This window comes from Ambystoma mexicanum, chromosome 6q (genome assembly GCF_040938575.1).
Source record: "Ambystoma mexicanum isolate Mex_15411 chromosome 6q, UKY_AmexF1_1, whole genome shotgun sequence".
Lineage (NCBI taxonomy): Eukaryota > Metazoa > Chordata > Amphibia > Caudata > Ambystomatidae > Ambystoma > Ambystoma mexicanum.
In genome coordinates, this window is record NC_090937.1 from 407,651,628 (window position 1) to 407,665,847 (window position 14,220).

General features: G+C 43.5%; 1 protein-coding gene across 2 annotated transcripts in view; it reads left to right on the forward strand.

The window, feature by feature from the left end:
• SVEP1 (sushi, von Willebrand factor type A, EGF and pentraxin domain containing 1) overlaps positions 1-14,220 on the forward strand; it is a 1,471,106-nt gene that overhangs the window by 1,197,158 nt on the left and 259,728 nt on the right. For both annotated transcript variants that reach the window (XM_069630907.1, XM_069630908.1), the window contains exon 32: positions 14,020-14,139. In XM_069630907.1, the coding sequence (XP_069487008.1) occupies positions 14,020-14,139 (120 nt within the window). The remainder of the gene's footprint in view (positions 1-14,019; positions 14,140-14,220) is intronic.

A 14,220-nucleotide genomic window follows, 5' to 3' on the forward strand; every position in this document is an offset into this window, starting at 1 on the left:
AACCCACCCTCAAATTTTTCTTGAAGAGCCACACACAGGGAGACCACCAAAATGGAAAAAGACCACTTTACACGGTATATTTAAGAAAAATATAGATCACTCCTGGACAAGAGAACAAGGATCTAGAGCAGATGGTGATGCTGGGGATAGCTGGAAGGGTGATTACGGTTATTAAGGGGCTTCCTCAGTCTTTAAAGTGTTCATTTACTGGTGGAAACAAGTCAGTGTAAAAAGGCAGAATAAGGGAAACAAAGTGGGTGCTGCTGAGGAGTCAGTAAAATGGAGGAAGTAGAGGATAACACCTCGAAATGTAGGCCAAATCCTTAATATGAATTGGGTGTGGCACAGACGTTTGATACCACTTGTGATTAGTAATGTATCCAAGGCATGGAATGTCTTCCTGGGAAGGCTTGGCTATGCAAATCTTATTTATTACTAAACACTTATTGGGAGAATACCTCAACATATTGGATAGGAAACAGATTCACTGTTCACCGGAAGAATGGCTAGATGCTAAAAAATATATATTTCTGATGCTTGTGTAATCTGCTTGGATTCACATGCTATGTAGAGGCCGACATCTAGTGGAAGCTGTGGAGTATTACAGTTGTTGTTTTCGAAACTCGAAAATGGACGTCGAAATAGGGCGTGCCAGTAATACTATCCCTAATGTGACGTCCCCTATACCCAGGATCCCTCACGCGTGTAGGTCACTAGATTGTTTTTTTCGACCATCATGAACGGTCGCATATAAGCGGAGTGCATTTTCAGCTTACGCCATTGAAATTACAAAGTATTAAGATAGTATTTCTTTCTTTCCTTTACCGACTCCGTATATTGACGCAGTGAATACCCAAGAAAGGACAAGACTGACCGTAGACCGGAAACCTCGATGGCACCACCCAGCCATGGAAGGCCCATCGGGCCTCGCCGTACAGCAGGGAGAGTGGGGGATGGTCATAACATCAAGTATTTTCCCACCCTTTCCCTGAGTCGCCCGGCTGCCTGCCCCCGTTATGGAGCGTACTCCTTTTAAATTCTGTCTGTACTGCAATAAAAAATACACGTGGGTCGACAAGCACAAGGTGTGCAACCTTTGCTTGTATCGAGATCACAACGAGGCTCATTGTCGGGCCTGTAATTTGTTCTGACCCAAGACCCTCAAGGACAGACGGAAAAAAACATTGGGCCCATCACACCATGCATGCCGAGGCCTCCATGGACATAGAAGGGGAATCCAGCGACATCAACAACACCATCCTCTCGGAAGGTGAGGGTGACAGGGAACCTCGACGTTCCTCAGCACCAGTCCCTGACCCTAACAGACAGGCCGGCGGTCCTGTTATGGGGAAGACACCTGGCGACAAAGGCACTACACTTCCCCACACTAAGCAAACACCCTGTGGCGACGTGAGTGTACTCACACGCTGAGAGTTACCCCAGGGGTCAGCGCAGAGGTTGCAGAAGAGTGAGAGGCTCCCCCACCAGAAGTGAAGGAACACTCTCCAAACAATGACGCCCCACTACAGGTCCCCTCCCATGCCTCCCCAGTCGGGGGACGAATATCAAATTTCACCCACACATGGGAGGGGATAACATCAGACAAGTGGGTGTTGTCGACAGTGACAGGAGGTTACTGCATAGAACTCCAAGGAAGACCTTCAAACCTCCCCCTGTGACAGAAAAGACCATCACAGGAAGAACAACTCATCTTGGTAGAGGAGATCAAGGCTCTACTCCTCAAAGACGCCATTGAGGTTATGACGTACAACGAGATCAACAAAGGGATTTATTCAATGTACTTCCTTGTGCCAAAAAAAGATCTAACCATGTGCCCGGTACTAGACCTGCGCCCTGACAATGCTAGAAGAAGTAATCCCTCTGTTAAAATGGGGGGATTACATGGAAACATTGGACATGAAAGATGCTTATTTTCATATTTCATGTTCCCAGCGCACAGAAGATTCTTGCGATTCAAAGTAGTGACCAGCACTACCAGTTCAAGGTGCTGCCCTTCGGGATAGCCTCGGCTCCAAGGATGTTCACCAAGGTACTGGCAGTGGTGGTAGCACACCTACGCAGGGAGTCAATCCCAGTATACCCTTACGTGGACGACTGGCAGATCACGTGAGAAACTTACCAACTTTCCAAGCTAAACACGCAGAGAACAATAGTCAAGTCTGGTGCCAAGCAGTTCCAAACAGTTCCTAGGAGCTGTATTAGATACAAAGACAGGCTTAGCCTTCCCATCCATGGAAAGGGTACAAAACATGCTTCGGCAAATACCTCAGTATCAAGCCGGTCTCTGGATAAGCGTATGCACAGCAATGCGTCTGCTAGGTATGATGGCATTGTGCATTTACCTGGTCCCCCACGCATGCCTGCGCATGTGACCAATGCAGGAGTGGTTGGCAAAACAATGGCCTCAGGCAAGTGGTCAGTGGGACGATCTAGTGAGTGTTTCACCTACACTGGTTCAGAACTTACGCTGGTGGTCAAGGGAAAATCTGCTCAAGGGGAAGCCCTTTCAGGAACCGGAAGCGCAAGCGGTCGTCACAACAGGTGCATCACTTTCTGGGTGGGGGAACCATTGCCTTCACCACACAGCACAAGGCCTGTGGTAACAAGTGACAGCACAGAAACACATCAATGTACTGGAACTATTGGCAGTTTTCAAGGCACTTCAAGCCTTCGAGAACCACCTGACAAACCAGTCGGTACAAGTCCTAATAGACAGCACCACCTCAATGTTCTATATCAACAAGGCGGGAAGTACACACTCTCCAAAATCTTTCCAAACTGGTTCAGAAAATATGGAAGTGGGCACTCAAACGAGGGATGTCCCTGTCTTCCCAACATGTTCCAGGGGTACTCAACACTCTAGCAGACACTCTCAGCAGAGATCCTTTGCCAGAAGAACACGAGTGGCAACTACACACGGACCACATCTTCTCTCTCTGGGGCTACCCTTCTCGAAACTTGTTCGCTACAAGAGTAAAAAAAGTATGCCCAGACTTCGCGTCCAGGTTCCCCCAACCAAACTCCAAGGGGAACGCTGTATGGATGAACTGGTCAGGGAAATTTGCTTACGCTTTTCACCCGACTCCATTAATCAGCAGAATAGTGAACAAGCTACACAAGGATCAGAGGACACTCATCCTAGTTGCTCCTATGTGGGCAAGACAAGCATGGTATCCACATCTGCACAAACTGGCGATGCGCGATCCCATCAAGCTAACGTACAAGGTCAACCTGTTGACTCAGCACGGGGGGACAACAATACACCCTCAACTTCACCCTTTGAACCTAGCAGCATGGCTCCTGAAGTCATAGAGTTCAGTCACCTTAATCTTCCACAACGGTGTATGGATATCCTGCAAGAAGCACGTAAACCTAACACCAGACACTGCTATTTCCACAAGTGGAAGAGATTTGTCTTTTGGTGCCAATCTAAGCAGATCAACGGCATAGAATTACGCCATCACACATTCTAACCTACTTGCTCCACTTGCTAGACTCAGGTTTAGTCTTTAATTCTCTAAAAGTCCACCTAGCACCTTTATCAGCCTATACCACCTCTCAAAGTAAAGTCTCATGGTGGAAAGTGGCAGTCATTAAGGCGTTCATGGAGGGAGTGAAGAGACTACATCCTCCAATCTCCAATCCCCCACCTGAGTGGGACCTAAATGTGGTACTAGCAAAACTCATGGGACCCCCCTTTGAGCCTTTGCATCAAGTTACAATTAGACACATTACGTACAAGACTGCCTTCTTAGTGGCTATTACTTCCATACGAAGAGTCAGTGAACTCCTGTAAGTGATTTCAACCGAGCACTTCACCTAAGTCAATGCGTAGTGTGGGATGCACAATTGAAACCCTTAATTATTTATTTATGTCTATAAATGATTTTATTTCTGAATGATATACTCTTATTTCACGCCCCTCTCTTTGAATCCCCCCTGGTCACACTGAACCAGGAAGCAGGCAGTTTTGCAAAGTTAAAAATATTTATTTTATTGATTTGCACAATTATATATATATATATATATATATATATATATATATATATATATATATATATATATATCACTATTTAATATTTATACAAGGATCACCAATGGGGTGATGTCGCAATAAATCTCTTTAATCACACAGAGTAATGAGAGGAAAAATAATGTAGCATAGAATAATATTTTGTTTGGGTTCAATCAAAATGCAATGTGATCACTCTTTCCCCCTGCACACTACTCAATCCCACCAATATGCAGTATATAGAGATGGAAGGAGAGAAAACAGGTTCCCGGAATACACACTCAACAAATACAGTATCAATTCCAATTTCCCCCCAGAAAGCACAGAGAAAAAAATAAATAATTGCAACTTGTCAAAATGGTTTTGAATTTGGCTTTGAATGGAATGGTAAAAACACTGAAAATGGATTTAATTCACTAAAATTGTTTTAATACTAGTGGGAGCCACTTTGTATGGTTTCAGATAAACACTATTAATAATTATTGAGTAACTAACTTAATTCTGAGGTTGGATACAATGTACAGCTGTTTCACACGTGATAGATTAGAGCCAAAGAAAAATGTGCGGCAAACCTTTCCTTGCGCGCTAAGCGCGAAAGCGGTAAAACTATAAGGAATGCGGTTTTAGGTCTATTGGAAAGCTGAGGATGTTAGCTTCAATTGACACTTAAATTTTGTTTCTAGCATACAAGGTAAAGAAGTTATGAAGGTTTTGTGGAGGTCGGTTTTTTTCAGAAAGAGTCAAAATTGTAAAACAGGTTGCGCTTTTTAAAATTACATACAAGGTTTCTTGTACTACGGAGACTATGAAGCCACAAACTACACAACAGCATAGCCACCAGTCCAGCAACGCCTCTGGCTGGTTTTTGCCCGCCGAGACGCTTGTCTTTCTTCAGCAAATATATGAGCGCAAAAATGATTTTAACACTACTATTACCAAAGTACTATAGGGATTAGAGAAAGATTCAGGTAAGACAAAAGATTTTCTACAATGCAGTTCTGGATATAATAGAATGGGTTTGGATAGGATTACTTATGGATGATACATATGCTAGAGACAATCCTATGCTATGGATACTCACTACCACTGTTTGGAATGGACCCGTCAGAGATCTGGTCAGAGATACTTTCTGAACTGGAATTCTGCTAACACACCTGACTGGAATCAAGGCGCTCTGGTTCTGCACTCAGCATGACACTCTGGACACTGCACAGTGGGATTGAATTGGATCTGACGGGTAGGTTCTGGTTCACAGCTATCTGGTCACAGCTCTGCTCTACTGGGTCGGATCTCTGGATTCTGGCAAGACTTCTTAGCAAGAAAGTAGCCACAGCTCAGCCAGGCTGTTCTTTTTGTTGTTCCCCTTAGAGGTCGGGGGTAAAATCCGAATTCTGGATTTTTTAAAGGCCAAGCTGAGAATGGTTCAGCTTTGGAAGTGGGCCTTTCTGCTTTCAAAGTTCTGGAACCTGGAATATGGATTTCTCTTGCAAAGTGCTCTGCCAGCAATTGGATGGTGGGTGAATGTGTGTCTCTAGGTCCTAGGCTATCTCTATTCATGTATTTTCTAAAAGGGTGGGTATGCTGACTTCTACTAGGCACACCCCTGGTATTCTATTGGTTAGGGTATTTCCTCTCCCCTGATTTGAGAAGAAAACAGAGTGTCATGATGACACTGTATTTTATGATCCAGGGAGAACCTCCCCTTTGTTTCTGCACATGAAATCTATTTTTGCATACAAGACATATTTACAATTTTACAAACTTGCTAGCAACAGCATATTGATATCACAGATTTGGTGGAGCAAATATTCATCCGAGCCCCGTCTCGGTGAGAGCTTGGGTCTAGATTTGGCAATTTTTCGCACTTTTGGGCCAGTACCCAAGGTCAGATGTGTCCACATTTTCTACACATATGTGTGCATGATATTTGGGCATAATCATGTGAAGTTTCATGTTTCTGGCATCACCACAATTGCTACAAAACCGCAAATTCTGTAGTCATGTCCCTGAACATAGCAAAGAGTTCTGAGTAGTTTTAAAAGGTGACCAGAATGTTCATATTAACAATACTGTCATTTTACACATTTTTACACTTTTGCACAGTCCTCTGTCAGTCCTTTTAAAAAATATACTTTCTTGTGCTTTAAGAATACACATAACTGTCTGTCCCGCCCCCAAAGTTTTGGTGGGTCAAGAGCAATCCCCACCTCTGTCCTTTGGCAGGAGTTTCTGTTGTCAGTTGCATCTGCATATCTTTTTAATCAAGGGAGTATTTTGTCTCTCCCCAGAGCAGTAGAGCAAAATCCCCTCCCCTCTTCATTAACACCTAAATAGGAGTTCCTGCGCTTTGATGAGAAGCAAGGTGTCTTTTGTTTGGGGCATGCTGTGGAATTTGCTTTGGAGTTCTGTGGCTGGCATCAGAGGTTACTTTAAAGTCAATGGGCCTCATTACACGGTAGGCGGTAAACCATGGTGCTATTAGCACCATGGTTCATGCCGGTAATTTACCGGTACTGCCTTGGAGGAAAGGGGAATTACCGCCCTATTCCAAGGTTGGGAAGGCGGTAATTCCTCCTTCCTCCATTGCCCTTCCCCATTCCCATTTTTGCCCCATAGGGCATAATGGGAATGGGGAAGGCGCTAATTACGGTACCGCAAATTGCGGTACCGTAATTAGCTCCCTGGTCCCTTTGCGGGTTGGATTTTTAACGCCTGCAAAAAGCAGGCGTTAAATTCCCCAACCCGCAAAGGGACCTCGTAGTAAGGCGGTAAGGATTTACCGGTACCGGTAAACCCTTACTGCCTACGTGTAATGAGGCCCAATTTGTTTAAAATTGTCTTTGAAAAAATAAACTTAAAAAAATAGGCAAACATATCTCCAATTCCAGTTTTTTTAAACAGAGATTAAATAGTTAATGTGGATATTCTTGTGAGGGAATCTGCTTTTCCGGACATTGTGTGCTTATGTGGATTCTTTAAATAAAGTGACAGGTAACACCCAGCAAGGATGTTGGATATTTTCTGATGCTTGGACTCATTATTTTGTAATTTCAGCAACCAAGGAAAAAAGGATTTCAGAGAACTTCTGGGTTTCCTTGCAATGAAGCACTGCTTTTCATGTATTTTACATTTTCACACTGTTGCCAGCCAACTTTCTGGTTTCACTGCGCAATTCTCAGAGGTTTAGCGCGCATAGGGCTTTTTGCAGCCATTTCGCTGGTTCTGGTGCCATCAGCACCCAGTGATGTCGCAGGGCAGAGCCTAGTGGGTCAATGCATCCCACACTCCAAGCCTTGTCAGTGCAGGATCCTTTCTTTGTCATCCATAAAGACAAATTGGTTTTATAGACTCACCCTAGGTTCTCCCCTAAATTAGTTTCCAAATTTCACGTAAACCAATCAATTGAGCTTCCGGCTTTCTTTCAAAAACCAACTAGCTCGGCTGAGGTCAAACTCCACACACCAGATGTTAGGAGGGCAGTTCTTTACTATGTAGACAAGGTCAAACCGCTTATGAAGACTGATCAAGTGTTCATCTCCATGGCTACAGGCAGACAAGGAGAACATGTTTCCAAAAGAGCAATCTCCAAATCAATAGTCAAGTGTATATAATTATGCTATTCATTATCAGACAAAACACTGCCTTCTACACCAAGAGCCCACTCCACACGGGTATTGGGGCTACTCTAGCCATTATTGCAAATGTCCCCTTAGACAGCATTTGCAAGGCAGCTACATGGAGCTCAGTTCACACCTTCACTCAGCACTACTGCATTGACACACACTCCAAGACAGATACACAGGTGGGACAAGCAGTTCTAAAACATCTATTTGCCGCTACTCCTTCTCACAACCCACCACCTTCTCATAACACTGCTCGTTAACCTATGCATAGCATGTGACCTAAGCAGATTACACAAGCATCAAAAGGAATACATTACTCACCATAATTGTATTTCTGGTGCTTGTATCTGCTTAGATGCACATGCGCCCACCCTTCCTCCCCTGCAAGAAGGTGCATAGATGCTATATGAGCTTTATCTGCTTGGGAACGCTGTACTCACACTACTCCTCATGCTACCTCATGTCAGAAAAATACAATCTGAGGCACCTAAACGCGTGAGGGATCATGGGTACAGGGGACGTCACACTAGGGATAGTATTACTGGCACACCCTATTTCGACGTCCATTTTCAAGTTTCGAAAACAACAACTGTAATACTCTGCAGCTTCCACTAGATATCGGCCTATGCATAGCATAAATATTATTGGGTGGTGATAGCCGCCCTATAGTTAAGGTGAGTCGTAGACACATAGGAACCTCTGAAAAATTCAATTGTTAATAACATTTGATTCGAGTAATGGATTTGACTGACATTTCTAAAGTGATTAAAAGTCTGCAGTCCCCCCCAGACTGAAAAGTTTTGTTAAAAATAAGTAATTAAGCGTCCCAAAAAGTTGTTTCCAAAGTGGGGACTACTTTGCATTAATTTTCCAATGGGCAAGAAAGGTCAAACCACTGGATGGATTTGGACCAGGTTTGAAACAACTTGTGCATGAAGCGTTTAAAAGAGTGCTTTGTTTGGTTTGGGGTTATTCTGTAGAGTAGTTATTTCAATATTTGACAGAGAAGGGGGCGCTCCATTCCGCCCAGTAAATAGAGATATCTCCCATGGTGCATTGCAGGATCATGGTTTTCAGAAATGAAATGACCGCCATCTTGTTTTTCTCTCGATGCGAGAGATATTTGCGGCTATAGCCAAGATTATGAGAATATGAAACAAAGTAAAAAGCTATTTGCAGGTAAAAAAAAATGTACAAATGCCATCATGCTAGAGGTGGGGTGGGGGGGGGTGGCTAGAGGGCACTGAGGGAAATTTAGGAGTTTAAAGGGGTCCATGGACCGGGTTTGCAACACAAAGCTTTCTGTAACCTTGGCTATAGCTGCAAACAGCCAGCATCTGAAAGCAAACTGCGTTACAGAAGCAGCATGTGTTCTGGGGTGAACGGGAGAGGGCAGGGGAGGTGAGGGTGATATCTAGGGAGTGGGGGAGCTGGCATAGATGAGGGGGGCACTTGGTGATAGCCTGAAAGTATTTTATATGGGCCGTTTTGCCGATATTCGCTGCTACAAAGGACTACGGGTATGTGTAGTTTGGTACACGTAGTTACATGTGGTTAGATGTCTTGGCATGAGAGGTCACAATTGGTGTGGCATGCACTTGCAGGCCCTTTGCATTTTGCAATATGGATTAAACGTGACAAATATTTATGTACTGCAACATAATAAAACAGTATGGGACATGTATTACACCTTCATTGCAGAATCGAACACGTATTCAACTTAAAGCTATTTATTTACTGCAACATATTAAAACTGGATTTCTTTGATGCTGAGCAGAATATATTCAATTCAAGGTGTTTCAATTTATTTTACTATTGATCAGTGCATCTCTATGTATAACACAATCACAATACATTACTGAGCAATCAAATTGCTAATGTGTGACTAACTCCTTTCCTTTTCAATTTCCCTCCCCCCTTACATTATCTTTCCCTTTTGAACCTTGAATCTACCGCACGCCCCCCCGGGTTCCTTTTGAAACTACATTGTAACACGGTTGGGACCATTTTCAATTTAAAACACTTTTTCTGTGCTAATACTAATCTATGTTATGACATGATATGATATGATATGATATGATATGATATTTTATTTATATCGCGCTCATACACAGGTGTTTCAGAGGGTGACCAGGCAAAGGGAGGGGAACAGTGGAGAACAAACACAAGGATCTTACTAGGCCCAGTGATATTGAGAACATGCAAGTGCATGGGGAAGGGAAAAAGGGGGACAGTGCATGGGAGGGGGGAGAAATTGGAGAGAGCAGAAGCATAAGAGAGGACAAGATAAATAATAAGTAAATGAATAAATAAATATGGTGATCAGAAACAGTGGTAGTGGAAGCCTGTGGGGGCCAAGTGCCAGGTTAGTCAGATAGGGAGTATCTGATCAGTGCAGACGAAGAGTGGGTGGGGGCTGTATGGGTACAGATACAGGCCCCAGTGCAAAGGGTGGCCAGGGGGCAGTGCAGGAGGGCGACAGGGTGAGCAGGGACCTGGACACGAAGGGCAGACGGGGCCAGGTGCAGCATTGCTGAGAGAAAAAGCAGATCAGCAAGGGAGACGAGAGGGAAAGACAGTGGCGAAGAGGAAGGTCTTGAGGAGCTTCCGGAACCGTAGGTGGTTCTCGTCAAGTTTCAAGGAGGGAGGTAGGCAGTTCCAGTGGGAGGCCCCGCAGAAGACAAAGATCTACCACCAGCTTGTTTCTTTTAAAAACAACTGACCCTGAGGGAGTTGGAGGTAGAGGAGCGAAGGGCTCTAGAGGGGAGGTATTTACGGAGGGATAGTTGAAGGTAATTTGGACCCAAGCCCCAGAAAGCCTTGTGGACAATGCAGAGGCTTTTAAATTTAATCCTAGCAGCCACAGGGAGCCAATGAAGGGATTTCAGAGCTGGAGAGATACGAGCCCAGGGCTTGAGGCCAAGGACAAGTCTTGCAGTCCTGTTCTAGATTAGTTGTAAAGGGCGGAGAGTGGAGGCAGGTAGATTTAGAAAAAGGCTGTTACAGTGGTCCAACCTAGAGAGAGCTTGGGAGACAAGGAGCTTCTGAGGGAAGGAGAAGAAAGGAAGAGTACCTTTAAGGAGGTGCAATAAGAAGTTTGGAGACATCAGAGATGTGTGCGGAGAAGGAAAGTGTGGAGTCAAAGATGACCTCAAGGTTCTTAGCTTCGCTGGTAGGGGCAGGAGGAGGGCCAAGGGAGGCTGGCCAGAGAGTGAGGGGAAAGGATGGAAGGGGTGTACCAATGAGGAGGATCTCAGTCTTGTTGGCGTTTAAACAAAGATCATTTGCAGCACACCAATTTTGAATGGCGATTAGGCAGTCAGAGATGAGGGAAGGAGAGGAGGTTGCCGAGGGAAGCCTGAAAATGAGTTGGGTGTTGTCAGCACAGCACTGGAAATTTGAGCAGAAAATGGAAATGCAGTAGGCAAGAGTTGCCAGATATTGATTGAAAAGCCAGGGTGAGAGGATAGAACACCGCAGGTAGAGAGGGAGATGGAGGATAGGAAGGACCCAAGTTGTACCTGGGAGGGTCGATCAGAGAGAAAAGAGGACATGCAATGCGCTCACATGTACGTGTTTTATCAAATTGATTTACATGATTTATTCTACAATGTTGGCAAAACATAAATGTGTCTTTACCTAAATTGTGCTACCAATATGGAACCCACCCCTAATCGTGTTGGCATACTGCCCACATTGCCCCTGTGGACATCATGATTGTGTATATTATCTGTTTCATCTCTAACACTTCACTCAAACCGAAAAATATCTTTTCTTATTTCTGTTTATATTCCTTTCTGTTAATTTTCCGTTTATTACACATACTTTAACTCTTTAATTGATCAACACTATTGTTGTCCTCTATGGAACTTTACTTTAATTTTCTGTACTAGCCTCAGAGGAAGAGCAAGGACTGCTCGAAACACGTGTCAGGCTGTACTATTTTCAATCAAATAAATCTGCAACCCAAGCAGTATATATTTCATTTTGTGCTGGCGCAGTGCGACTGGAAACACTCCCCAAACAACCTTAACCTTACAGTGGTGAATTTGGGCAACGTACCCACAACTTCCAGCCACCTGCTGCCTCCCTCTTTCCCTTAGACTTAATTGCCAGCGCAGTATCCCACTTGGCTTACTTGCCCAGTACCCCCTTGTTTTTTTGTTGCAGTTCAGTCCTGTGATATTATTTGGCATGAAGGTGTTTAGCTGTGGCTGCAATGTCAGCTATGGCCAAACATCCATTGCGCCAAATTAACAGCGCCGGAATGGCATTTGCGATGAAAAGGGTACACCAAAATGCGCACCTAATCGGCTGGCGCTAAAATGATGGTGCCGAAAAGGGATGTACCACTTGGTGCACACTGCTTACCAAAGTGTGTGTCCATGGCAAATAATTTTATCTCACTGTGCAATGCCTAAATCATTGTGAGTTCTCAAAGCCTGCAATCCAAAGGCCATGGCTAGTAGTCTAGTAGTGTTTAAAAATGGACAGTGGGCACGGCCAAAGCTGTGTGCACTGACCATGGCTGAAGACCATGGTACTGGTCTGGAAGTGTTCTACAAATCTATGGAATAACAAACCCTTGAAATTCAAGGAAAAAAAACGTTAGTTGCAGGGACATTAAGGTGAGCAATACATTGTAACAAAACCTTTCAAATTCAAGGAAAAAACTTTAGTTGCAGGGACGTTAAGGTGAGCAATGCATTGTAACAAAACCTTAGAAATTCAAGGAGAAAACTTTAGTTGCAGGGATGTTAAGTAACTTAATGCAACAAAACCCCTGAAATTCAACTAAAGCCACCTTAACGTTGTGCCCCCTGTTTCGCAGTCTGCAACCACAATGATAACATCACAGATCACATCACTGCTGACATTACCAATTACATGTTGTATGACAACAGTGATGACATTACAAATCACATCACTGGTGACAACACTAATTACATTGAATATAACTGATTACATCAATAATGGAATTAGACATAACATCATTTATAAGTTAGCTCATGAAATGTTTGATTGCTTTAATTACAATTTAGGCCATGGACTTGGCCATGACAAAGGCTGGGGTCATTGGCCAATACCAAAGGTCATAGCTAGTGATCAGCTAGTGTTAAAAAATACCAATGTGCATGGTTAAAAGCCATGCCTAGTAGCCCCTCACTGTTTTAAAATATACAGTGGGCAACATTGAAAGCTGTAGTCAGTGGCCATGGCTAAAGGCCATAGCTAGTGCCCATCAATATGATAGAATATACAGTCAGAACAGCTAAAGGCTGTCGCCACTGACTAGTATTGTATTGAAGACCATGGCTAGTGGCTGGTTAGTGCTGTATAATACACAGTGGGCACGGCTGACGGCCATTGCTTATTGCATTTTATTATTTTAAAATATACAGTGGACATGGCCAAAAGATGTACAAACTGCTCAAAGTCAAAGGCCATGGCTAGTGGGCCATTTATATGCTAGAATATATAGTGGGCACAGCCAAAGATTGTGGTCAGTGGCCAACATTGTTCTAAAGGCCACGGTTAGTGCCTAATCAGTGTATATAACATGCAGATGACACGGTTGAAAGATGTATCCCTGGTAAAGACCAAAATCTATGGTTGGTAGCATGTTAGTGTTTTAAAATATTCAGTGAACATGGTTGAAGGTTGTGACCACTGTCCATAATTGAAGGCCATGACTAGTATGCATTAATGTGTTAAAATATATTTGGCCATGCACACTGGCCATGGCTGAAGGCCATGCTTAATGCCAGTTACTGTTGTAATGTAATTAGTGATGTCATCAGTGTGGTCATAGGCTGAGCAACCGGGGCGCACAAAGTTAAGGTGGTTTTAGCTGAATTTTCAGGGTTTTGTTGCATTACGTTCTCACCTTAACGTCCCTGCAACTAAAGTTTTTTCCTTGAATATATATGTAAGATATACCACTTTGGACCATAATAAAATAATAAGATTCACAATAGCACAGATTACAGCAAGACTGACAAATGCAATTATCTTCATGAGGTTCTTAAACTATCCTTAACTGAAGATAATTCTCGATATCCCATTAATTGCTATGAAGCTTACATATAGAGAGGTAACTGCCTTGGCTGTTTAGAAATCGATGGAAATACAATGAATGCTGATATGTAAATGCCCAGCCTACTTTGTTTCTTCTAATAACCCATGTACCTTGTAGTACAACATTGATGTTAAGCCAGCCCAGTGAAAATGTCCACATTATCTTCTTTGTTACCACTGTTTGTATCATGTGTAAATGTGTAGTTATTATTGTCTGACAGTGCATGCTCATGAAGTATACATACATGCCATTGTTGGTGACTGTCATGTTCTCTTCTCTTACAGATGTTGATGAGTGCGCATTAGGGTCAGACTGTGACGAACATGCTTCTTGCCTCAATACAAATGGATCTCACGTATGCACCTGTATCCCGCCATATACAGGAAATGGAAAAAAGTGTGCAGGTGAATCTATCTCTCTGCTGCTCGTGTATAGGGTGATTGAATGCACATTGACAATTGTAAAGAGTGAAGTAACAACCCGAA